This window comes from Fistularia commersonii, chromosome 7 (genome assembly GCF_037954325.1).
Source record: "Fistularia commersonii isolate RoL2024-O1a breed Wild chromosome 7, RoL_Fcom_v1.0, whole genome shotgun sequence".
NCBI classification, from domain to species: Eukaryota; Metazoa; Chordata; class Actinopteri; order Syngnathiformes; family Fistulariidae; genus Fistularia; species Fistularia commersonii.
This window is the reverse complement of record NC_141290.1, coordinates 2337765-2362500: the sequence shown is the minus strand read 5'-3', so window position 1 is coordinate 2362500 and position 24736 is coordinate 2337765. Positions and strand designations below refer to the sequence as shown.

At 41.9% G+C, this 24736-nt stretch overlaps 2 protein-coding genes across 12 annotated transcripts in view; one reads left to right on the top strand and one right to left on the bottom strand.

The window, feature by feature from the left end:
• Positions 1-3936, bottom strand: part of dnai4 (dynein axonemal intermediate chain 4) — a 21133-nt gene extending 17197 nt beyond the window's left edge. The window contains exons 1-5 of the mRNA XM_086148915.1: positions 3866-3936; positions 3703-3781; positions 1762-1910; positions 341-456; positions 78-225 (exon numbers count right to left, since the gene is read on the bottom strand). Of these exons, the coding sequence (XP_086005041.1) occupies positions 78-225; positions 341-456; positions 1762-1910; positions 3703-3781; positions 3866-3936 (563 nt within the window). The remainder of the gene's footprint in view (positions 1-77; positions 226-340; positions 457-1761; positions 1911-3702; positions 3782-3865) is intronic.
• A 4725-nt stretch (positions 3937-8661) lies between these two features.
• Positions 8662-24736, top strand: part of ap3b2 (adaptor related protein complex 3 subunit beta 2) — a 59703-nt gene continuing 43628 nt past the window's right edge. For 6 of the 11 annotated variants that reach the window (XM_086149106.1, XM_086149108.1, XM_086149105.1 and 3 more), the window contains exon 1: positions 8662-8893. In XM_086149106.1, the coding sequence (XP_086005232.1) occupies positions 8781-8893 (113 nt within the window). In that variant the 5' untranslated portion in view covers positions 8662-8780. Of the gene's footprint in view, positions 8894-14045; positions 16128-24736 lie in introns of those variants that run through there. The other 5 variants (XM_086149101.1, XM_086149098.1, XM_086149100.1 and 2 more) reach the window with 1 other exon arrangement.

Here is a 24736-nt window from a genome sequence, read left to right as displayed (position 1 = left end):
ATCGACTGAAGGAACGAACGAACCGACCGTCACGTTGCCTCAATCCTGTCCCGCGTAGGCCGGTTGAATCCCTTCACCTTATAAACGCTGCGTTGTCGGCGTCCTCCGGCACCCAGACGTCCCGGATGTCCAAGAGAGACAGGGTGTCCGTCTCGGAGAGGCAGATGTCCACCTCCGATGTCTCATCGAACACGTCGTCCTTCGTGCTTTCTCCTTGCCTCGTCACTTCGGGCGCGGAGACGCGTGACAGAACGGGATACAAAAGCATTCGGTCACAACCGAGATTGTGAAGTGATGTATAGATAGAATGATGTGTACATGCGGAGGAAAGAGGAAAAACCTTTAATTTGCGGTGGCGGCGGATGCATCTCCACTCTGAGAATGCTCTCGTCGGCTTCGTTGGCCAGAGAGGTTCTGCTGGAAACGCTGGTTTGGGTGCTGCTGCCCAGGACCGACCTGCAGGACGACGCCATTGACTACCGTATTTTCCGCATTATAAGGCGCACCTTATTATAAGGCGCACCTTCAATGAATGTCCCATTCAAATCTTTGTACTTTTTAAGACCTTAAAACACTTTATGGCCTTGACTTTGACACTTTATAGTTTTATTTGTATTTCTTATTCTCCCTCCTTCCTACTATTATTTATTATTGTTATATTTTACTTGAAACTCTGGCACAACAATTTCCTTCAGGATAAATAAAGTTGCTCTTATTCTTATTCTTAAGAAAATTTCATATATAAGGCACACCCCATTATAAGGCGCATAGAATAGAAGCTACAGTAGTGACTGGGGTTGCGTTATGGAGCCCCTAAATGGAGCTGCGCTAAAGGGAATGCCAACCAAACAGTCAGATAAGTCAATCAAACTTTATTGATAGAATACAAACTAACGTTCTGACAACTCCGTTCACTCCCAAAACAAGCTAGTGCATTCACTATACGGTACCGTACGTACCGGTAGCTCTTACCGGTATTTGCGGCGCCTTCATTGAAAACTATGTATTTTCAACTCCATTTGTCACAGTTCAAAGCGTTTCATAAAACAAAAGCACCAAGAAGGGACGCCTCTAAATTCATTGACGTTCATGTCGCTAGCTAGCGCTGTTGCCTTCATTGGAAAAGCGACTGTAGAGACGCTTCTATTTGCTGCTCTCTGTTCAACAACCCACTGTTCCAGTTTGTCCTCCAACTGTAGCCTCCTCACTTTGCTTCCTCTGAAACTCCGTTTAGTCTTCTTTACTTGACGCAGGTCATCTTGTTGCTTCCTTCACTTCTGCACCATCAATTCGCTCATGTTGAATTCTCTTGCCGCTGCTCTATTCCCGTGTTCTACTGCGAGACCCATCGCCTTGAGTTTGAACTCTGTCTCTTGAAAGGTGCCATTTTGGCACACAACTGGTGTGGGACTGGAATTCCCCTTTAACGTTTTTACCGCCGCTACTTCGGCAACGCGCACACAAACACACAAACACACAAATGGAAACGAAAGTGCATGCTTGGCGCAATCATATATCCCATCATGCACCGCGCGCTACTTCTTCTACGGGAGAAAATCCAGTTGGCGGCTGCTTCCCGTAGTTGCGAGACCTCTTGCGGCTCAATATTGATCCATATATAAGGCGCACCTCATTATAAGGCGCACTGTCGGTTTTTGAGACGATTAAAGGCTTTTAGGTTCGGAAAATACGGTAATTCTGAATGAAAGTGGTATTTGAGACTTCCTGAGATGGATCGTACGAGCGGACGGGTTCTGCTACCTGAAGCAGGGCATGGTGAATCCCGAAGTGGAGCTGGAGTATCCTGAACCCGTGCTGAAGAAGAGCTCATCCAGGAAGAATTTGGTGGGTTTGGATCCCGTCTGAGGGAGAGGAAGAGGAGTGACATCCCTGCCATGATCATCCAGCACCTGCAAAAAGACCAACCGGAACCACGTAGGAATTTATCAGGCGGGTAGAAACAAAAATCTACATGGATCGTACCAAAAAAAAAAAAAAAAAAAAAAAAAAAAAAAAAAAGGAAAAAATATGACGATGAAAATCTTGAAAGTCTTGTTTTACAGGTGATTTCCACCGACATTTAATCTTTGAACTTCACTTGCAGAAACAGAATAAATAATCCATAAATCAGAAAATGAGAGATGAGATGTACTTAAATGGTCCCATGCTTGGGAAAATGTTTCGCGGGAAAATACATACAAGGAAAAGACAAGCTAAAAATACGTGTAAAAAAAATAGATAAAAGAAATAAACTCTGAAGCGTAAAAGTATAGTCGAATCCATAAAAGAATGATTTAAATTCGAATTAAATCTCAGACCAGATCTAGTCAGCTTGAGACCTGCTGATGTGCACAGCAGAGAAAACTAAAAGGCATTAAAAATATCAGATCACAAACAATTGTCCAGTAGAACCTCCGTTTACGAATGTAATTCATTTCTCTGACTCTGCAAACTGAAATGTTTGTGAACGGAATCCTTTTTCCTGTTTAAATCAATGTAAACACACTGTCCGTTCTCCAGCCTCCCAAAAAACAGCCACTCTTTGGAAACTTTTTCTTGGGTTATTTGTGGTTAAAATACAAATAGCAATTCGAGGAATTGTGCCGGAATTGAACGGCCTCAGAATTTTACGGTCATTTCATTGGTTTGATATGATGAGGCTAAATGTTTAGGCGGGATGAAGCTGCCCCCCGCCCCCCCAAAAAAAAAAAAATTTGAAAAAATTAAAGAAAAAAATTAGCCCCATGCTAATTAGGCTGCGGTGTTCAAAGCGTGTGAAAAAAGCAGCGGCTTATAGTTTTTGGTCAAATTTTGAGCTGTGAACACGCAAACAAACAAACTCGCGAACTTTCTGCGATGTGGTGTCGTAGCGTAGTGGCGCTTGTGCGTGCTGCACTGCGTCGTTTATATGGTTCATCGTTGTGTTCTACTGTTTTAACACTTTTATGTGTTTTTTTCAGTAAGCTAGCCCTCATTATGGCTTCCAAAAAGGTTAAAAGTGCTAGCGGTGTTAAGAAGGACTTAAGAATTCCAGTCGTTCTGAAGAAGGGAATAATAGCGAAAGGGGAGAGCGATGTTGCTAAGCTAACCATCTGTACGATCCTGAAAAACAAGCTAACCATCTGTACGATCCTGAAAAACAAAGATGCGCTAAATACGGCTGATGCGGCTAAAGAGGCGACGATGTTAATCGATAAAGTGATTGTTAGTTTGGATTAATGACAGACAGCTTACTGGAGATAGCATTAGCATTAGCATTAGCATTCCTTCACTGATTTAGTGAAGGAAACAGAGTACAAATTTGCCCTCGTCTGCGGACTAAAACCGTTAAAATCGTCTTCTTCGGAGTCTGAATCGAACGGCAAAGTATTTCAAGGTCATTGAATCGGTCTGATGTGACGAGGCTAAATATTTTGGCGGCGTGAAGCTCGTTAGCCCCAAAAAGAAACATAAATTTGCCGCATAGTTGTTTAAGCCACAGTGTTCAAAGCGTTTGAAAAAAGTAGCGGCTTATAGTCTGAAAATTACGGTACTGTTCTTTTGGAGTCCGTGGATTGTTTTTCTTAGATTTGCACGGGTTCTCTGCTGGTTCTCAATCTTCTGCCCACCGGCCAAAAACAGTCGTTGATTTGATTAATAAGATCCCGTAAAAAAGATACTACATCCATAGAAGGAGGGGTGGAAACTGAATACCGCACTCACCCGAATTCTAACTTTCTTTTTGGGGTCTCGTTTAAGGCTCCTGTCGGCAGCTTTGAATTTTTTAAACACTCCTGAGGACCTGAGAGATGACGGGAAAAAAAAAAACAAACATTTATTTTCTCATTCACGCATCAAAACAGGAGGAAAATGTCGCAACCGTCACCTTGATGACATGATGAAATTCGGTTCCTGCTTGGCGTCCGTCGGTATCCCAGCTGTTGAAGGAGAAAGCATGTGTGGATTGAAGAAAGCTGGACGGCAATATTCGGAACGAGAGGCTAAAAGAACGTCAAAAACGATCAAAGTTTGGCGCCTGAGGCATCGATTAAGTTTGCAAACTAGCCCAGAGCTCATAAAACCTGCAGCGATTCGCACAATAATAATCAGTCCGAGTCTTATATCGCCGGTGTAGCTTTGCATTCTCTATATTCTTCATATTTGACAGGAATGAAAGATTATTTATTGTCAAATGCACAGTGAGAAAATGTGTTTCCCTGTACAACAAAAGGCAGCATGTGACAATGGTCAGCAACTAGTTAGCAAGTTAGCAAGACTGACCAAGTATTCCATGCTATCCATGCTAGCTATCCTGCACTTGGGGTCGTGAGGGTCAAATGTGGCCGGCTGTGTCATTTAAGTGGCCCGCGAGAACGTCTTAAAAGGTCTGATTGTCTTAAAATAAATGGGTCAAACCTGTGCATTGACCAAAAAAACTACATTTCCCATGATTCATGCCGATCATGTGACATCACCCATGACATCATACATGTCCAGGAAGAGAAAAGGTGATGCAGATGGAAGGCTGTTTCAAGATGGGAATGCATATGTTACATTTTGGATTTGAATGAGATAAAGGTAGCTTTGTAACAGACCAACAAGTAAAAATAACGTTTTTTTACATCTATGCAAATGCATATGTAGCATTTTGGATTTAAATGAGTGATAAATTCAGTGTTATTTAACATTAAGGAGTAGTTACATTTATTTACATTGCATTTAGTTCCATTTATACTGTTACTGTTTCATGTGGCCCTTTGAGGGCAACCATTATGCTGATGTGGTTTGGTGAAAATGAGTTTGACACCCCTGGTTTAGGAACCACCTGCATGTTTTGGGCCATGGGAGTAAAAACCCATGGGAAGAAAATGAAAATTCCACAGAGAAAAGCTCGCTGTGAGAATCGAACCAGGGGACTCCTTGCTGTTAGCCAGAAGGGCTACTCACCGCAGCACCACGCAGCCAAAAACATCATTTATACATCAACGTCAAATTATTTCTCTGAATGAAAAGCAAAACGGGTGTTTTTACCCTCATCAGTCAAAATCCAAACGATGACCTTTCCTCATTAGTCGGTGTCAGGTTTCAAATATTGGACAAAAGTCCAACTTCAAAATGTAACGCGTGAGCTGAAGAACAAATATGCTCAGAAGAGCCAGATGGCATAAAGAAGCAGATGGCACCCTTTTCACTTTATGACATCAAATTTTTGGATGTCTCATTTGTAGTGACATCATCCCTCCCACTCTGACATCACAATTATCACATCAGAACCACAAAGATTTCTAGGCTCCTGGTAAGATGATTTATCTTCTTTTGTATTTTTGGACCTTTTAGTAGAATAAAATTGTTTGTTTTGGTTTGGCAACTGTATATAACAGATGATAATAAGCGTATATTGAGAGTTAAGGTTGTAGTTTCCCATCGTAAAACCTCACAAAAGAAGAAATAGCATGAGTGTTTCCCGATGTAGCACATTTGCTCTTCTAAAGTTAAACACTTCAATTATTTCAGTTCATGAATTTGAAAGGCTCAAACTTGAACTTTGTGGAATTTGTGTACAAATTTGTGTGTACTCGAGTTCAAATTGTAAAATTTTGATAATAGATTCTATCAAAATAAAATTATTTATAAATTAAATATAGATGTTCAATTTTGAATACACATGTTTTGGAGATAAGGTCAGAGAGACCAGGCATAGATGGTTTGGACATGTCCAGAGGAGGGACAGTTACATATTTATATATATATCCATATAATATATACAGGACTGTCTCAGATAATTAGAATATCGTGATAAAGTTCTTTATCTTCTGTAATGCAATTACAAAAACAAAAATGCCATACATTCTGGATTCATTACAAATCAACTGAAATATTGCAAGTTTTTTATTATTTTAATAATGCTGATTATGGCTTACATCTTAAGAAAACTCCTATCTCAAAATATTTGAAAATCATGAAAAAGTAATTTTTGTTTTTTTCAATTGCATTATAGAAGATAAAGAACTTTATCCTAATATTCTAATTTTCTGAGACGTCCTGTAAATCCATATATTTATGGAAAGATGCTAAGGTTGGATCTAAAAGGCAGGAGGAGAGACAAGATTTATGGATGTGAACATGAAAGAGGACATGAAGTTAAAAATAAAATTTCCTGATAGCCAAATTTTGTTGAATTATTTTTGTTAATTTAATGATATCTTTAACAAAAATAATTCAACAAAATGTATTATATAGCAGTTTGGGTTAAAATTGATGACAAAACATGGTTAAAGACCCTTAAATAGCTGAATACAAATAAATATAATATCCTGTTTATTTTTGTCATTTGTACTGTCACTCTATTTCTGTCCTTATCCTTGCTGTTGTTTTGGTTCTCTATTCTCACCCTTGCTGTTTTTTTTTTCCATTCCGTTGTCTATTTTTATGCTAGTTGTTTATTTTGCTGCCTATTTTTTTGCGGTTGTCTTTTGCTATCTTTTAATTGTCTCTTTTATTTCAACTCATATTTATTGATATTGTCATTGTTGTGCTGCTATGCTTTATAGTCTAGAAACAGTTACAATGACAAAAGAGATGAAGATGTTGAGGTTCTCTTTGGGAGTGACCAGGATGGATAGGATCAGGAATGAGTCTATCAGAGGAACAGCACGTTAGATGTTTTGGAGAGAAGGTCAGAGAAGCCAGGCTGAGATGGTCGGATCATGTACGGAGAAGGGATAGTGAATATATTGGTCGACGGATGCTGGAATTGGAGGTCTTGAGGAAGACCAAAGAGAAGATTTATGGATGTAATGAGAGAGAATATGAAGGTAGTTAGTGTGCGAGGGAGGGAATAGGATTAGACGGGGAGGGTTTATTCCCTGTGGTGACCCCAGAAGGCAAAAGACAAAAGGAGGAGAAGAAGAAGAAGAAGACGAAGAAATCATTGTGCTGCTTTGACAAAACAATTTCCCCAACGGGGATCAATAAAGTATTACCTCATCTTATAAATAAGAAAGATAGAGACATTAAGAAAACATAAATGAAAATCAAGAGGCTTATATATGTTGTTTTCCAAACCTCATGGTGAACCCACAGTGCTGAATGTCAACAAACATTTTTTAATTTTTTTTTTTTATTGATCATAAATAGTACAAACAAATATACATATGTACAAATAAACATGGCAAGGTGGAACTGAATGTCAATGAAACAACCGGGGATGAGGGAGCAAAGGACATTCGTTCTGTATAATATCAGTGCTAACGGTTTGTGAGAAATGTATAATGCTAGACGAAAAAGAAAGTAAAAGAAAATAATTTGATAAATAGATAGACAAATAAAACTAAAACAAAAGGGAGAAAAAAATAAACTTGCAAGGGGAATATAAAATGTATTTGACTTGGTGGTTCACAAGGAATCTCAGACATCAAACTGTATGTTTTTTGGTTTTTGGATTTTTCCATAAGTTTTAAGGATTTTTTATATAATTCAAAATCGTTTATAAAGAATGTTAAATTTGGGGAACATTTTTGCATTCTGTTTTTGTGAATGAAGAACTTGGCCAGGCCTAAAATAACATTGACACATAGTTCATCTCTTTTGTTGCTTAAATGTAAACCAAATATTATGTCATCTCTTGAGAAGGAAACTGGTGACCATGGAAAATTATCTTTAACCCATTTGAGTTTGAGCACATGAGAAAAATACATGGTCAGTGGTTTCAATGTTGTCTTCACAAAATGTACAAATATTATCTTCAAAATTAAAGCGTACCCTCAATAATTTCTTGGATGGGTAGATGTCATTCATAATTTTGAAGTGGGTCTCTTTTGCCTTGCGGGGTATGGATAGAGTCAGATACGTAGTTCGCAGCGTGGCAATCGATTCCTTATCAAATTTATTTAAAATGTTATTTTTGTTTTGACGTCCGGGCAATAAGTTTTTCTGTAAAACATTTCCTAATAAAGGAGTTGCTCCACTATTCAGAATTGAGATTCCCTGGAGTGATAGTTGGGGTAACTGTGGTTGTACGGTTTGGTGCGTTATTATATTTTTGGTCAGGAATACAAATTGTCGAGGCAGTGCGTTACGTAACTTTATGAACTCTAATATGGGAGGGTTAAAGCTGTGTTTAGTACAGAATTGTTCATCGTCTAGAAGACTGCCATTGTCATCCATCAAGTCAATTATTGACCATATATCTTTCTCAAACCATTCCTTGTAAAATAGAGATTTGTTGCAACGCAGTACATATCTATTGTTCCGTATTATTGTACCATGTGGTGAGAAATTGTGTACATATATCATTTTCCAGTACAATAATATTTGTTTATGGAACTCTGAAAATTTGACAGGAATCTTGTTGATATCAAAGTCAGAGATAAGCAGAAGATTTAGGCCACCCACTTTGTTGAAGAAGTAGTTTGGAATACAATATCAACAGGAATGATGATGCTTGATCCAGGATTTCAACCAGTTCACCTTGAATGTCCCATCGAGGCAGTCCAAATCAATCACTTTCAGCCCTCCTTCACTTGTTTCTTTCACCATACACGATTTTTTTCTTTTAGATAATTGTCAACAAACATCTTGCCAGAAGGTTGTGCAAACACTTCCGGGTTTGAGGACAGCACCAGTCACGTGATCCGGGTACCATCTCCCTCCCCCCCTCCCCTTCCCGCCCGTCCCCCTCAGCAGGCAGCCAGCATCACCGGGGATTACGCCTCGTCTGTGCGCCTTTAAGAGCCGTTTATCCAACGACAAACTCCACCGAAGGGGGAAGAAGACACCGAAATAACGAAAAAGCCACGGCAATGTCCGCCAGCTCCGCTTTTAACGACGAAAAGGGGGGCTCGTCCAGCGTCGGCGAGCCCGAATATGGTCACGACCCGGCGAGCGGAGGGATTTTCTCCTCCGACTACAAAAGGTACGGCGCCACCTGCCTCCGCGCCGCTATTTATATCCTATATTATCGGGATATTACCGCTCGAACACCGCCCGCCGCCTGCTAAAACGAGTAAAACATACATTTTAACAACGTAATGTAACGTCATAAACCTCCCCGGACGTAACTTTGGCGCTAGGCCCCGCTTGGGTCTAACCTCTCTCGACAAACCGTGATTTGGTTGCTAGGGTGTCATGTCGGCCCCCGGTGCTAGCTAGCTGTTAACCGGAGGTAGCGGTTTGTTTTCGGACGGGCGTCGGGTTGTTTAGGGAGGTAAAAAGTGTGTGTAGGTGGGTTTGTGTGTGTGTGTGAACGGTCTGGAAATGTGGTGGGAAGTCGGGGCCTTACATCCAGCTTTTCAGCACCACCCCTGCTGGACAGCGCGCAGAGCAGCAGCAGAAGGTACACATGGAGGAGCACCTGACCGCCATTAGCCATCATAGACACATTAAAAAAAATATCATGCTAATTGATTAAAAATCATGCTATTTTGACATTTGAAAAAAGCAAAAAATTAACTCAGAACATGTTATGTTTATGCCCTTTAGCTTGAAAAGTTTTATTTGTTTTGTTTTGACTGCATCCAGGCCAAGTTTTTACTTGCTAGATTTAGTTTTGACACACAAAAACATCCCAAAAAAGGGTCCCAAAACGATTTTTTTTTAGGATTTCAGACATTAATAATGTTGAATATAAGGGGGTGGCACCCATAACATGTTCTGTGTATGCCCTTCAGCTTAAAACGTTTTATTTATTTTGTTTTGACTGCATTCAGGCCAAGTTTTTACTTGCTAGTTTTAGTTTTGACACACACAAACATCCCAAAATAGGGTCCCAAAACTATTTTTTTAAGGATTTAAGACATTAAAAATATTGAATATAAGGGGGTGGCACCCATAACATGTTCTGTGTATGCCCTTTAGCTTAAAACGTTTTATTTATTTTGTTTTGACTGCATTCAGGCCAAGTTTTTACTTGCTAGTTTTAGTTTTGACACACACAAACATCCCAAAATAGGGTCCCAAAACTATTTTTTTAAGGATTTAAGACATTAAAAATGTTTAATATAAGGGGGTGGCACGGTGTGTGCAGCAACAAGGTTTCTGGTTCACTTCTGACTGCGAGGAGGTTTGCATGTAGGTTTTGCATGTTCTCTTGGTTTCCTCCAGGTTGTCCAGTTTGCACGCCTCTGCAGGATGTTTGAATAAGTAAATGAATGTTTTCATGTCTCTAAATGATGTGTGAATAAGGAATGAATGGTTATTTTTCTACTACATGAGGCCTCGTGGTTGACTGGTGACTGGTCCAGGGTGAGTGACTGCTCCCTGCATGACCCCGAGTGCAAGATAAGCAGAATAGATGAATGAGTGAATGAATATTGAATGTCTGAGTGTCACTTTTTTGAAGAATTCCTGTGCATGTTATCGAGACTTCAAGTCAAGAAGGTGGAGGATTTCACGTACTTGGGGTCAACAGTCCAGAGCAACGGAGAGTGTGGAAAAGAGGTAAAGAAACGGGTTAAAGCAGGTTGGAATAGGTGGAGAAAGGTATCAGGGGTGCTGTGAGATAGAAGAATATCAGCCAGAATGAAAGGAAAGGTGGACAAGACAGTGGTGTACTGACTAGAAACAGTGACGACGACGACGAAAAGACAGGAGGCAGAGCTGGAGGTCGCAGAGATGAAGATGTTGAGATTCTCCTTGGGAGTGACCAGGATGGATAGGATCAGGAATTAGTCCATCTGAGGAACAGCACATGTTAGATGTTTTGGAGAGAAGGTCAGAGAAGCCAGACTGAAATGGTTGGGTCATGGACAGAGGAGGGAGAGTGAATATATCTGTAGACAAATGCTGGAATTGGAGGTCTAGAGGAAGACCAAAGTGAAGATTGATGGACGTCATAAATGTGGACGTCATGAATATTGTTTTAAGTAGAAACAGACTGCGATCAGGACTCGTATATCAATTTCTTGTATGTCACTTTACAGATCAATATTTCTTATGCAGAAACATCTGAACTTGTGGTCCCTACATACTCAGGTGGATGTTGATAGTCGCCCGTTGTTGCGTTTGGTGTCAACTAGTCAATTTTATTTCCAGTTGATGCTGAGGTTTTGATGTTTTCACGATGTCTCGTCAACTAAACAACTAAGACGCCTTCCCGGGTGTCCACCGATTACTGACACAAACTTATTGATCAGTCATTTACTCATTTTGTGTTTGGTTTTTAAGGTTTTAACATAAAAGCAATCTGCCTTTCTAGCTAACACGACATCTTACTGGTGTTGGGTTCATTTCTGCGATTGTCAATTGTATTAAACAGTATCGTGTGTCAGAATTAGCACTAATGTGACAGTCTGGAAACAGATTTGCGCAGCAAAACAGTAATCTAGACAATATAATATAATATAATGAAGTCAGTCCTGGACATTAGGCAACAATGTGGACGCCTGAACTTTACACTGAAGTAGAGGTTGATGCGGTCGGGGTGAGATTTAGCATTCCACTAGCTTAGGTTAGCTTAGCATTCCACTTACACTAGCCGTAATTTCCACTCAGGGAAATGAGGTGGAAAAACATCCAGATGTTTCCGTAACATCTGGAATCATATTTGAAACTAGAAATCACAGATGTTGCAGCGGTACTGAATGCCAGAGCCCAGAAATCAACTTTGGTCTGTCGTCAATATTTTAATATTTAATTCAGTTATCATGAGTTATATTTAGACTTCTCCAACCGTACCTTTCAAATGTCAATATTTTCTATGGCCTTCCTTTTTCTGTCATGGTAAATTTACGATGTCTGGGTTGTCCGAAATTCTACAGAAAAATTAGAAACCGTGTTTTATTTTGTTTTTTCTTTTAATACAGTATCTTATTATCTGATAAATTGTTTAAAGAGAGTCATTGCTGCTTTGCCAGCCTGTCAGCCAGAGATTCTGCCAGACTGGAGTTTCATTTGATTGCAGTTATTTCTGTCTGCTAAAACGGGCCGAATGACCCGCGAGGTTCATTTAATTTAAAACATGAAAGATGTGTTTTAAAGACACTTTTTGCCGAAAAGAGACACGCGCCTGCTGGATCTCGGGTGGGTTTTGGTTGCAACACATGGCTCGTCTTGTTTTTCTCCTGCAGCCTGATGCGTTTGACTGTGTGAAATCACTCCTGCTTTGTATCCGACGTGTGATTTTCTATCAACAAGCGTATTGTCGTTAACATTTATTCTGAAAAGGACACTCCTGAATATACCGGTGGTCATGTTTTTCCTTATCGTTGACTGTTTTTATCATAACAGTTTCAACACCGCACAAGAATTGTGTCTGTTTGGGGTATTTTAATGCAGATCTTGGCATGTCGCTTGGTATTTACTTAGAAGAATTGATTTGGCGCTCTGAATCGGTGGCTTTGGCTTGTGTTTTACAATATGCCCTTGTCTATCGCACGTCATATCACTGCAAATTACGTTATTTGGCTGGTATTTTCTTTTTGTTGACATTTCTTTGCCCCGAACAAGGACGTTGTACACCTTAAACTTCTTTCTACTCAGCTTGGATTTGTTTTCCACAGGCAATGTAGATCCTAATAGTAGATTAATTTATCCAGCTATAGTGTTCAAACTTGTCTTTATGTAAATAAACATTGTGTTAGTGAATGAATGAGTTAATCTCAGTTAAGGAAGTTTGGACTTAATCCCACCGACCCCTAACCTCCTGTGTGGAGGTTATTGATTGTCTTACATAATACAATAAGGAAAACTTTCAAGATTTCACTCATTTTTTGAAACATTCAAAGAGAATAACTCAGGTCCAACTGCTTCAGTGTCACCAGGGGAATGCAAACTCCCTCAAGCCATCACAGGTTTTAAGGGTTTGCGATTCCGTTTGTGTTGAAGATCAGCCATTCACTTTGAGTGGACCTCGCCTCCGGGGGTTTTTAACGTTTTAATTTCATCTGAATAGCCGATAACTCGTTCGCAAACTCGTACACCAAACCACCGTCCTAAAAACGGCGTTCCATTTTCATCATATCCATGAATTATTCTGTTTTGCAAAGTGTTCACTTTGACAATGACGTTCAAAAAGCTTAAATCCTTGCAGAAAGTATTCTTGCTCATTCATTATGCATTTAATTTAACATTCTTTTAGATTTTCAGGGGCCTCAGCCGCCCGCCGTGCACGTTTGTCTGTGTGTGCGTCTCATGCACAATCATTGTAGGTTCATAAATTGCCCAGATGTATGATGAGAGTGAATGGTTGTATCCATGGAGTGTGAATTAAAGTGAAAGCTAGAGATTCAAAGTGTTTATTGTCATACGTGCAGTTTGGAAACGTGTTTCCCGCACATGAAATTCTTATTTTGCTGTCCAAACAGAAGCGAGATAGATAGATAAAAAAAAAAAAAAAAAACAATAAATACTATGCACGTTATGGCATGGAGATGGCTGCCAGCTGCTCATGATACATCCGTGATGGATTAAATGCAGTGGAATTTTCTGTAAAGGGATTAATAAAGTGTAATAAAATGAAAAAAATGAGTTTAAAAAAAATAGTGCAGAGACATAGTTGTGCATTGGTTGCTGGCCTCTATGTGATGATGTGTGAATGAGAGCCTGAGCAGTTGTGTTTTCATATAAATTGTGCAAACCCACCGCTGACTTTGGGACAAAACTGCACTGATATATCGTCAGTTAAAGCAGGAAGAGAAAAATAATTCGAGCGGTATCTTGTATTTCCGTCCGCCGTCTCAACGTGCTACTTCCTGTCACCAGCAGATAGCGCTCAGCGCTCAGGCATCACAGCCTGAACGTGACCTTTGCGTCCACGAGAGGAGCCTTCAGCTTGTGCTGAGAGAAAATCACTTGCTAATCGGAAATGTGTTAACATGGCGTGCCGTTGGGGGTCTCCTGGAGACGCACACACACACACACACACACACATCGCGAGGGTGGACAGCCCAGACGGAGCAAACTCCAACATCGCTGCGAAGGCTCTCGGCTCTGGCCTTCGTCCGTTTCCTTGGAAACACAGCAGACGAGGCGAGCCGTCAAAATAGGTGGACCCTCGATGTCATCGCGTGTCCAAGACTCCTCAGACGGTTGTTTCTGTCCCAGCTTGCAGAGAACTGTGGTGGATTTTTTTTTTTTTTTTTTTTTATATCCAAAACTGTCATACATTATTTAACATTCCATCAAAACACATCATTTTGTTGTAGAAAAATAAAACCTCACAGCAGCAAAGAAATCATTATAATACAGATAGAATATATGCATACTAACGTTGACGATTTTTAACGGGGTGACAAATTCTATTTTCAAGGCAGTTTCATCGCTTGTTTTAATTATATTTGGCAAAAATAAACTTTGCTGCGATTTCTAATAGAGCAGAGAGCGAATATATTGCGCTAGATTTCTTAGAAATATAAAAGCGATGCTAAAAACCTACTCAGAAGTTACACCATGTTTCTCACATTTACAATTACATATATTTGTGGTTGTTTGGACAAGATTTTTAAAGCCACATTTTGTTATTTTGCAGCATTTTTATTTTGGTCTTGCTTAAACTGGTAATAAATGAAGCCCGTCATTGCACAACTGAATTGTCAGAAACGGAGCGAAACAAAAACCAACAAAATAAAACAATAAGGTATTGATTAAAAAAACAGCTTGTCATAAACATTTTGAAGTCAGATATCACCTGAAAATATCTAGGACATCTACAGATATCAATCATCATAATTATGATTAATTATCATAAATTCCACAATAAGTATCAGATAAGATGTATGTAAAAGAAAGAAAAAACTAAAATGAAATAAAATAACAAAAACAAAACATTTGTTCAGCCAACTTTACAATTGGGAAAAAAAGGAATATAACAAGCATAAATATTTGTTAGAAACAAAAATACTAAAAATAGAGGCAGTGGAATAAATAAATAGAGAATGACCAAAATACCAAGAAGGAAGGTAGGTTTGCTCCCAAGTAGTTAGCCCCAAAAAACGTGTGTGTGTGTGTGTGTGTGTGTGTGTGTGTGTGTGAGAGAGAGAGAGAGAGAGAGGTGCCCTCATCACGACATTGCCAAGAAAGCTGAGTCATGTAAGACTCGGGGAAAGAAGAAAAAAAAACTCAAAATGATTCCTTACGTAACAACAGGGAGGCCGGTTTAAAAGCATCTGTCGGCCACCCTTTCACACGAAGGAGAAAAGAAAAAAAAAAAAAAAAACGCAAACGAAGGGGTGCTATTTTTATTTATTTTCTTACAAGGCCTGGCGCGCGTGGCGATCGTGGAGGCGGCGATAACGTGGCGAAAGGCGGGAGTGGCTGTGTCATGGTGAATGTGGAGGGTGGTGAAGGGGGCTCTGCACATATGCCATGACTGAGCGAGGGAGAGAAAAATAGAGAGACGGAGGGAGGGAGGTTGGTGCAGCAACAGGAACCACATGAGCAAAGGGAGGAGCCACGGGAGGAGACGCTTCACGGCAAATAAAACTCCACGCCCATCTTAGCCGAGCATCCATTTACAGAGCGGCTGGCGTCTGCCTCGCTGGATGCAGCGGGAGCGAGCGAAACCAGAAAAAAGAAAAAGCAAACCCCTCTTCCCCTCCCCTGGGAAGAGGAAGGGTTGCGGATTTGGACCGTGAAGAAAAGTCCTCCAGCTGAAGGATTTGTTGCATCGTTGCAAAAAAAAAAAAAAAAAAAAAAAGATGCCCACGTTGGATAGGTTTAACCCCAGAGGAAGAGCGTGCACGTCGGTGAAGGTGCTCTCGGCTGTTTGAAAACTGCCTGAGGAGGATCTCGCCCGGGTGTCGAACCCCAGGAGGAGCCGCACGGAGAGGAAAAAAAAAAACCCGCAAGATTCACCCGCTCTTCACTCTTCATCCGTCCGGGGGGAAATCTACAGGTTGCCCCCCCCCTCCTCGCCTTCGGGGCGGAAAGATGACCGCCATGCAGAAGCTGCTGCAGCTGCCGGTGAACGCGGTGAACATCGTGAAGACGGTGCAGAGCCAGGTGCAGGGCCAGGAGGAGGACAAGAGCCCGGTGCTGACCCCCGACAACGGGCAGCAGGCCTGGTACAGCGCCCTGCAGCCCGACGAGCTGCGACACCTCCGATCCGGAGGTGGAGGTGGAGGTGGAGGAGGTGGAGGGAGTGGGGATCAGGAGGAACGAGCACCGCTGGAGGAAGGCGGTGGTGGCGGGAGTTTCCAAAGTCAACCTTTGCGGTAGGATATCACGAGAACCCGGACGTGTCCCACCTAAGACCCTCCTGCCACAGCGGGTTTGCGTCCGGATCTCCTTGTGCTATGTCGGGCAGGGAGAAAGTCACCGAGGCCGGCTAAATGTGAGCAATGGCGAGTTATAAGATGGGAATAATGCATATTAGTATCACGTCTTTGGGAGTGACCAGGATGGAGAGGATCAGGAAGGAGTCTATCAGAGGAACGGCACATGTTAGATGTTTTGGAGAGAAGGTCGGAGAAGCCGGACTGAGATGGTTGGGTCATGTACAGAGGAGGGATGGAGAATATATTGGTAGATGGATGCTGGAATTGGACCTGCCAGGCAAGAGGTCTGGAGGAAGACCAAAGAGAAGATTAATGGACGTAGTGAGAGAAGATATGAAGGTAGTTGGTGTGAGAGAGGAGGGTACAGAGAATAGGGTTGGATGGAGAAAGTTGACTCGCTGTGGTGACACCTGAAGGGAAAAGCCCAAAGGAGAAGAAGAATCTGTCACAGGGGTGCAGGACATGTATGACCGAGACAAAGTGATGATTGAGATGTTTTGGACATGAACGAAGGAGTGTTCATGTCCAAACCATGGTGAAGATCCAGGTAGAAGGTTGCTGAAGGTGAAGCTGCCAGGCATGAGGTCTGGAGGAAGACCAAAGAGAAGATTTATGGACGTAGTGAGAGAAGATATGAAGGTAGTTGGTGTGAGAGAGGAAGATACAGAGAATAGGGTTAGATGGAGAAAGTTGACTCGCTGTGGCGACACCTGAAGGGAAAAGCCGAAAGAAGAAGAAGATTATCACGTCGCGATGCCCAATAAACCAAAAGGATTAACCAGAAGCCACATTAGACTTGAGTGGGAAAAGGGAAAGTAGGAAAGAGAAGTACTAGTTTAGCTGGAAACCCTGAATGAAAACATTCAGCGTGGAGCTCACGATATTTGCGGACCTATCGGAAGTTTTAAAAAGCTCTACTGATGTGTAATTCAATATGAAAAAAAGGAATCGTCAATAGAAATGAAGGCTGAATTGACTCCCAGTTGGATTCCCAACTGGTCTTTTGACATCGGAGATGGATTTTTTTTTTTTTTTTTTTTTGTGAATTCCAAGACGTTCGCCTATCGCTTTTGAATTTTAACCCGATCTGTGTGTCAAACTAGCACCGTTCTTTTAGACGCCACACGGGGTGTCCTCGGGAACACGGCGGAAATAAACACTCCCGTAGCGAGCGGATGGAAACACTCGCGCAACGGCGTATTCTTCCACCGCGTTAACTAACACGTTCGCTCGTGAATTGAATTGAAATGTATTTCTTTCATTATTATGAAAGAAAACCTTGCTTGTGTGTATATACATACACGGTATATATATGCTAATTCATTATTAGCTACAGTTGGAGGCTATCCTAGCCATCAGAGGCCAGGCTAACTGCCGCGTCACTTCACGCCCTATATAAATACATATATCTGATTTTTTTTTTATTTTTATTTAACTTTCTCCACTTTGGCATAGAGCTATTAGCGTTGAAGCTCTCGTCTCTGTCAAGGTCTTTTCATAACATTTGTCAGCAAACGGCAGATAGGAAGATTCCCAGTAGCCGCTTTTGAATTTGATTAAAAACACCGCTTTTTTTTTTTTTTTTTTCCTCTCATCCATAAATCTAAATTTGAAACAAAACATCTCCAGCATTTTTTTTTTTTTTCATTTCAAAGCAGAGCGCCGCTGTTTCCATTCGTTTCGGGGAAAAATAAATTCACTGCAGCTTATGTAAAGTAGCCCACTGCTTATAAAAATGCAAGCAGCGACTCTTCGATCCTTCTTTTTTTTTTTTTTTTTTTCTCGGCCTCTTGATTCATGCAAATGCCTAGTCAACTTTTTCGCTCCTTTTCATGTCACTGTTACCATGCAGGGTTTTTATTTTATTCTTTTTTTTTTTAAGTCGTATCATGGACTTCAGATACTCCCCTGCAGACTTAAACCGCCCGGAGAGTCCGGCGGCGCCCACGGCTTTGACGCAGGGTAACCTGACCACCGCCGGCGTAACCACAGGGGGTTAAATAATTCACCAGTGTTTGCAAATTCAGCCGTTGTTCGGCAGCGCCGGACCAAATCCAGAGAAATCGGAGAGTCGGTGACGGTATAGAGTTACCGTGAACCATTTGGGGCTTCGCAAACCGATAAGTGTCTGTCCATATTTTAAAACGGTTGTGTATAGTATGTTTGATGTTTCTGTGGTTATATTTAATCTACGAACATCCCTCAGTATGGCACCTCAGAGGTTCAAGGTCCAATATTTGAACAAGAAACCTGCAGATAGAGCTTACATTATTAAATCCAGCCGCACGTTTAACAGCACCCTGATCTGGTAGGTTTGAGGAAGAAATTGTCTTCTTCACTCCTTACTATTGCCAGAAAGAAAATGCATTTTATTGCAATTACAATTGAACATTAGTTGGACATCAGAATCTAGTGTTGTCCTTGCACCCAGATGGCAGGATTGATAATGAATGAGTGACTTCTACATATTTTTAAAAGCACATGAGAAGGTCCAAAATGATGCAGAATCGGCCAGACATGAGTGAATATATACGTGCTTCTATATATGATTGACCGGTCCGGTCCGGTCCGGTCCGGTCCAGGATGAACCCTGCTTCTCGCCCGCCGCCAGCTGGGATAGGCCACGCAGAGAACTTCCAATGTCTCAGAGGATGCAATGTTTGCGTCCTCCAGGACCCCCTGCAACCCCTGAATGTAGGATAGTTGGTATTGATAATGAATGAATGAGCACCATATCGGTGTCAGCAGTACCCATGTTTCCATCAGACCTTTCGGCACGGATGTCATGACCTACATTCAGCCAGATATCAATTTCCAAAGCGTGGTGTCCGGCCTGTCGCCCGCTGGGAGCGTTCGGGCCGCAAACCGATCAGATGTTTCGTAAGCGCAAACAGAAACACCAAAACTGAGGAATCCGTGTCGAGATGTACAAGTATAGTCTGCATTAACAGATATTTTCTGCCTCGCCTCGATCAGATATGACGCATTTATAAAGTCCTTCCTTGTAAATATTAACTGAAATATCTGCGATGCCATGAATCCCGCCGGCCCGTCCTTCAGAAAAGGTTTTCAGCAGAGCGCCGCAGAGAAAAGCACTTTGATTGATGGATGCGAAAACAGGCTTCCGGCGTCATATTTTCTAAACATGTAACAAGAACACATTTCAGACTGCGAGGGAACTTGGATTTACCACTAAGGTGACATTTTCAGCTCACAAGAATAGATCAACTTTGAAAGGCTGTGACCGGTCCTCGTTTTTTTATCGCAACTGTAGCATCTCGCCTCTTGGCTGTCGAAGCAGAGGGTTTTATACGCTGACAGGAGAGCACGTGCGACTGCAGGTGCAGAAAACGCAGGCCGTCGAGCTCGGAAAGCTGCCTTTCCCCGCTTTTTCTCCGACATTTGGCCGCGTCAACCGTCACACAAACGCGACGCGTGTTTGGGTACAAACATTAAATCTTTGCAGATATTGGAAGTGATCCGCAAGGCAAATTAATATAGGAGGTCCGCCGCGTACGCCGGAAATCGACATTACGTGATTTTCGCGGTTAAGTCGGCGCTGAGTACAAACATCAGGCGTTTTATTACATCTATTTTCACTTCCGGGGAGACGGTTTTCCCTTTCTTCAGAGCACTGCCGTAAGAAGAGTCTGGCTTTTGCTTTGGAGCCACGACGGAGGACAAAAAGTTTCCCCCAGAAAAACATTAACGACAAAAACGAAAGTCCCGCCGGCGAATGTATTCATCGGCTTCACTCGCCAACTAGTTCCCGCGCAAAATCAGTTTGATAACTTTGTTAATTTGTGGGAGATGGTGATGTGACAAAGATACGCCATAGGTCGAGAACGGCGGAAAACGAGGACTTCCTGTTTAATTTGTTGCTTCTTCTTTTTCCAATACTGAAAAAGGATAATTTAGGCTAAAGGCTCAAAAGTACGCAATGATTTTTCCTTTATTCTGGTTTCAGAATATGTTAAGAAGAAACAACAGAACCTGAAATAATCTGGGTTTGCTGAAACAAGGGTTGTGCCCGAGTAAGCCACCATTTTCTGCAGGGTAATGCACTAGCTTGCTAAGCTAACCCGGTTGCACAGTCGTATTTGACGGTTAGCTGCGAGGCTAGCGACGCTAACGGAATAGCCTAGCTCAACCTGACACGGAGACAACAGGCGACAATCGGGCTCAATAATATTTTTATGTTACGAAAAGCTTGTTTGAGTTGAGTCGCAGGAAGGCATCCGAGGAGTCTGACCGGTTAACCGTCGACAACTTGAGATCTGCTCCTCCGCTAGCATTCGGTTATTAGCGCGGACTATCGATTTGAAGTGCAGCTAGCATAATACTTTTGCCAAAGAAGGGAGCAAAAGTGCTAACTAACCTGTGTGAGTTTGTCTCTGAGGACAGGTTTGCAAACAGGTCTGGACCCCCAATACAACCCAGAATGTTTCCTCGCAGGGCGGCGCCTCTCCCCTCTGTTCACTCTTTAGAAATATCCGGAGAGCGTGCGCGACTGAGTTCAGCCAGCTCGCGCACATTCTCACGTTTTCCAAAGACAATTCATATTCCCTCGTGAGCAGATTGTTCACACCTGCGCTTTTGCGTGAAACATCTCAACACCGCCAGTCGGGCGTCGGCGTTTGCGTTCCCGTGCTAAGCAAAGGGTGGGAAACTCGCCCCACTCGTTCATTACCTGTCCTGTTTATCTTGTCGGAGATGATCCCCGCAGCCAATCCCAACTGACATTTGGGGAAAGGTGGAGTTCACCTGTCAATCACTGGGCCACTTAGAGATACATGCAAACCTAAGAGTCCTCAGTAAACCCACTTATTTTTCACCAAGGGCCACGTTAGCATAATGGTTGCCCTCAAAGGGCCACATGTAACAGGTTAAATGGAACTAAATGTAAACCGAATGTTATGTAAAATAAACTGAACTACTCGGTAATGTTAAGTAACCCTGAATTTATTGCTCATTCAAATCCAGGAGGTTACATATGCATTTGTTGCATTTGTTTTTACTTGTTGCAAAGCTAGCTTTCCCTCCTGCAGTGTTTTCGGACGTGGCTTTCATGAACATATTCTGCTACCATTGTAGTTTGGCTTTTAATTCTTGGACAATTTGTTGTTTATCTGGAAGGCTAACTTTGGCGTCAGAATGCCAACGTAGATTGTACCCAATCACACAAAAGACGTATCGCTTTTTCTCCTGGAAGCACAAACATGGTTTGTGGTATTTCTCAATTCCACTCGTCGATGTTGTGGATACACTGCGATCTAATGGTAGGATGCCATCACATGATCGGCATCAATTATGGGAAATGTAGTTTATGACCAATGCACACTTTTGACTTACTTACCTTAAGACATTTAGACCTTTTAAGTCGTTCTCGAAGCCATTTTATATCGTGGCAGGCTAGATTTGAGTTGAACACGTGCGCTATAGAATACACCGCCATGCCACCAAGTTAACCATCACGCTCGTAAAATACAAGATATATATAAGCCGTAGATTTCCATCTGCTTTGGGTTTTTATTCAAAAGGTTCAGAAGCTGGAATGAAAGAAGGGAAGTTTCACATCATAATGAAATGTTCACTTATCTGAAGTCAGAGCCAGAGGCGGCAGCTACTGAGGGATGAACTAATTTAACCCCCACATTCTGCTGAAAAATCAGCATGAGGTTTAAGTGATTCATCTCCTAAGTCGAAGGCTTCTCCGCTCCTCAGTTAAATTAGAGCTCCGCGAAAAAGCACTGGATCATCACAAAGTTTTTTTAGAAAAGTTGTATTTTTGTTTTTGTAGTTTTAAAAGTATCACGACGATTTAAGTGTCGAGCAGATGTCAGATAGAGAAATAAATGGGTTTCGTCTCGTCAGCGTAACGAGGAGAAGATTAGCGCCGTTGTCCTCGAGCACGACGACACATTTCAATGACGTCTGTGGATTTTGCATCATGTTCACAAAATATTCCGCTGATTTTTGTGAGACGTCTCATTGGATGCTCCTCATTATTCCTTGCAGATGTTTTGGGTTTGCTGGTTTTCAGGATTTATGTCTGGTTTTAGGGAAATTGACAATCAGGAGGTCCTCGACTTGCGTCGGAGTTCAGAACTCCCATCCGGCACTCTGTACTGGAGTCTTATTTAAGCCTGGGAGCCGAAATTCAGGGAAAAAGTATCCAAACAAACAACGCAAATGAAAGTACAACCAGCTAATATAAACAAAGCCTACTTTGAATAGCAACACGTGACATTCTACTGTATTCATCTGCTCTGGCCTCCAACTACTTCCTGTCTCAATCAATTTATGGGAGATGGCGACGTAGCCTCAAAACGCCGTAGGTCGAGGACTTCCTGCACACACAGCTGGACTTACTTGGACTCGTTTAAGAGCTCCTCCAGGTCTTCCTCAACCTTGCACCTTTTCTCTTGCTTCCTTTTTTGCTGTTCACATCACCAAGCTCTTTAATTGTCTTAAAAATGTTCCGACCAGACGCATTCTCCTTTAGCGTTAGTTAGCTCTCAGCTCTTTTCAGGACTTTGTCATCGGTGACACTCGAAGGCTCCGCCTGATCCATCGATGGAGGTCACGTTCAATCAGAATCAGACTTTATTTGTCCCCGATGGGCAATTGAAGGGCGCATAAACACCTGAAGATCCAACATCTAGAAATAAGAAACAAAATTGTACATTTGTGCATGTGTACCCATGGCAGATATATGTGAGCAGATGTCAAACGGCACATATTTTCGCTGTATGCTTCCATCTCTGGCCGCTAAAGCTTGCTATCCATTGTCTTGGATGTCCATGCTTGTCGCATAGACGGCTCTGGAGTTGGACTGATGTGTTGGTCAAATGATAAAGACGCATGTCGGTAGCAAGAGATTCTGTTTTAAATTTGTCGAGCGTCTCCGGCGCGCAGCTGAAAATCCCCAAACCTTCCTTCACCCTCTTAGCCAGATACACCTCACCTATCAAGGTTTCCAAGTTCGTGACGAAGCGAATCGTTTTTATTCACGGCGTCCGAGTATTAACCCTCAGCCGTCGGACTCCCCGGGCCAAATGGTGATACATCGGTTCTCCTCCGCAGTGGCCACCTCCTCGCAGACCTCATGGCCTCCATTCTGCGCTGGCACGCCACCAAAACGAATGAGCTATATATATACACGCCGCATATTTAGCGTGAACCCCGATAGCCTCCCACTCGCACTGCACAATGACAAAATACATTTGTGCTCATCAAACATCCCTGCAGTTGATGTGAAGTGTGTGTGTGTGTGTGTGTGTGTGTGTGAGTGTGTGGGAAGATGCAAATCTTTGTACGCAAACAACCCGACCGGCACAAAGGTAAAGACAAACAGTGCTACGTTTTAGCGGTTGTGACTTCGGGGGACATGAATAACCTGCGGTTTGTCTGATTCAGGCGCAATTTGAAACGCTTTTTTTAAAAGAATTAATTACTCAGCGCTGATTTTAACATCTGACTATCTCCGCTGTCATTGGGCGAAGGGTGAGATCCACCATGAGCCCGTCGCCCGTCGATCAAAGTATCATGTGGCGCCGATATACAAACATTCACCCTCTTATTTACATGTCATGTCGTGTACAGACGCTCTCTCTGAGAAGGGTGGAAATGTTTGGAAGTTAGTGAGGACCTCCAGCTGCTCCCAGAAAAAAAAAAAAAAAAAATGTCGTAGCTGCGTTTGCAATTACATGATGAATTACCTGAGATGAGACATTTGCTTACCGAGCCAAACGGGGCAATTAAAACTAAAAGCTTTTTTACGGATTCATAGCTGGCACAGATGCGTCGATGACTTCAGTTACATCCATTCATTCATTCATTATTCATTCCTTCTACGCCGCTTGACATGCAACCCTTCACCCTCTCATTCACACCTCATGTAGGGACATGCAACCATTTACACAGGTAGAAAAATAAAACATTCATTCATACATTCACATGCCAAATAGCAGGGGTGTCATGGCGGGCCGGACCATTAAAATGTTAGCGTACTCCGCAATAAATAACCAAAATATCTTGTCTTTCCTCTGTTTTGGTGTAAAGAAGTACAAGTACATTGGGAAAATCTTGGAATTTAATGAGCAATCCTTTTATAAAACATTTCATGAAACACGTGTTATTTACTTTTATCATTCACATGTATGCATTGCAACGGATCCCACTGATCGCACAAAGGCACAAAACTTTAATATTGGTAATTGGTATTGAAAAATATAGCAATGCGCTTTACTTATAAAGAACTAAAGAAGGGTATTTTTAAACCATTTCCACATATCAAATCTAAATTGAATCCCTGCCTACACCTTACAAACTAAAAAGAGTGCTATTAAATGTGTAAGGAAGAAAGTATTCACCTGTCCTGTAAACATGTAAACTTCATACATGAAACATGCAAACACATACAATACATACTGAAAATATATGGAGTTGCATGAACGATAGAATTCCAACATACTCTTTAGTAGTGAAGCCGGTGACTAACATTAAATTGCACATTTTCGCTAGCAATTAGCTAGCTGGCTTTT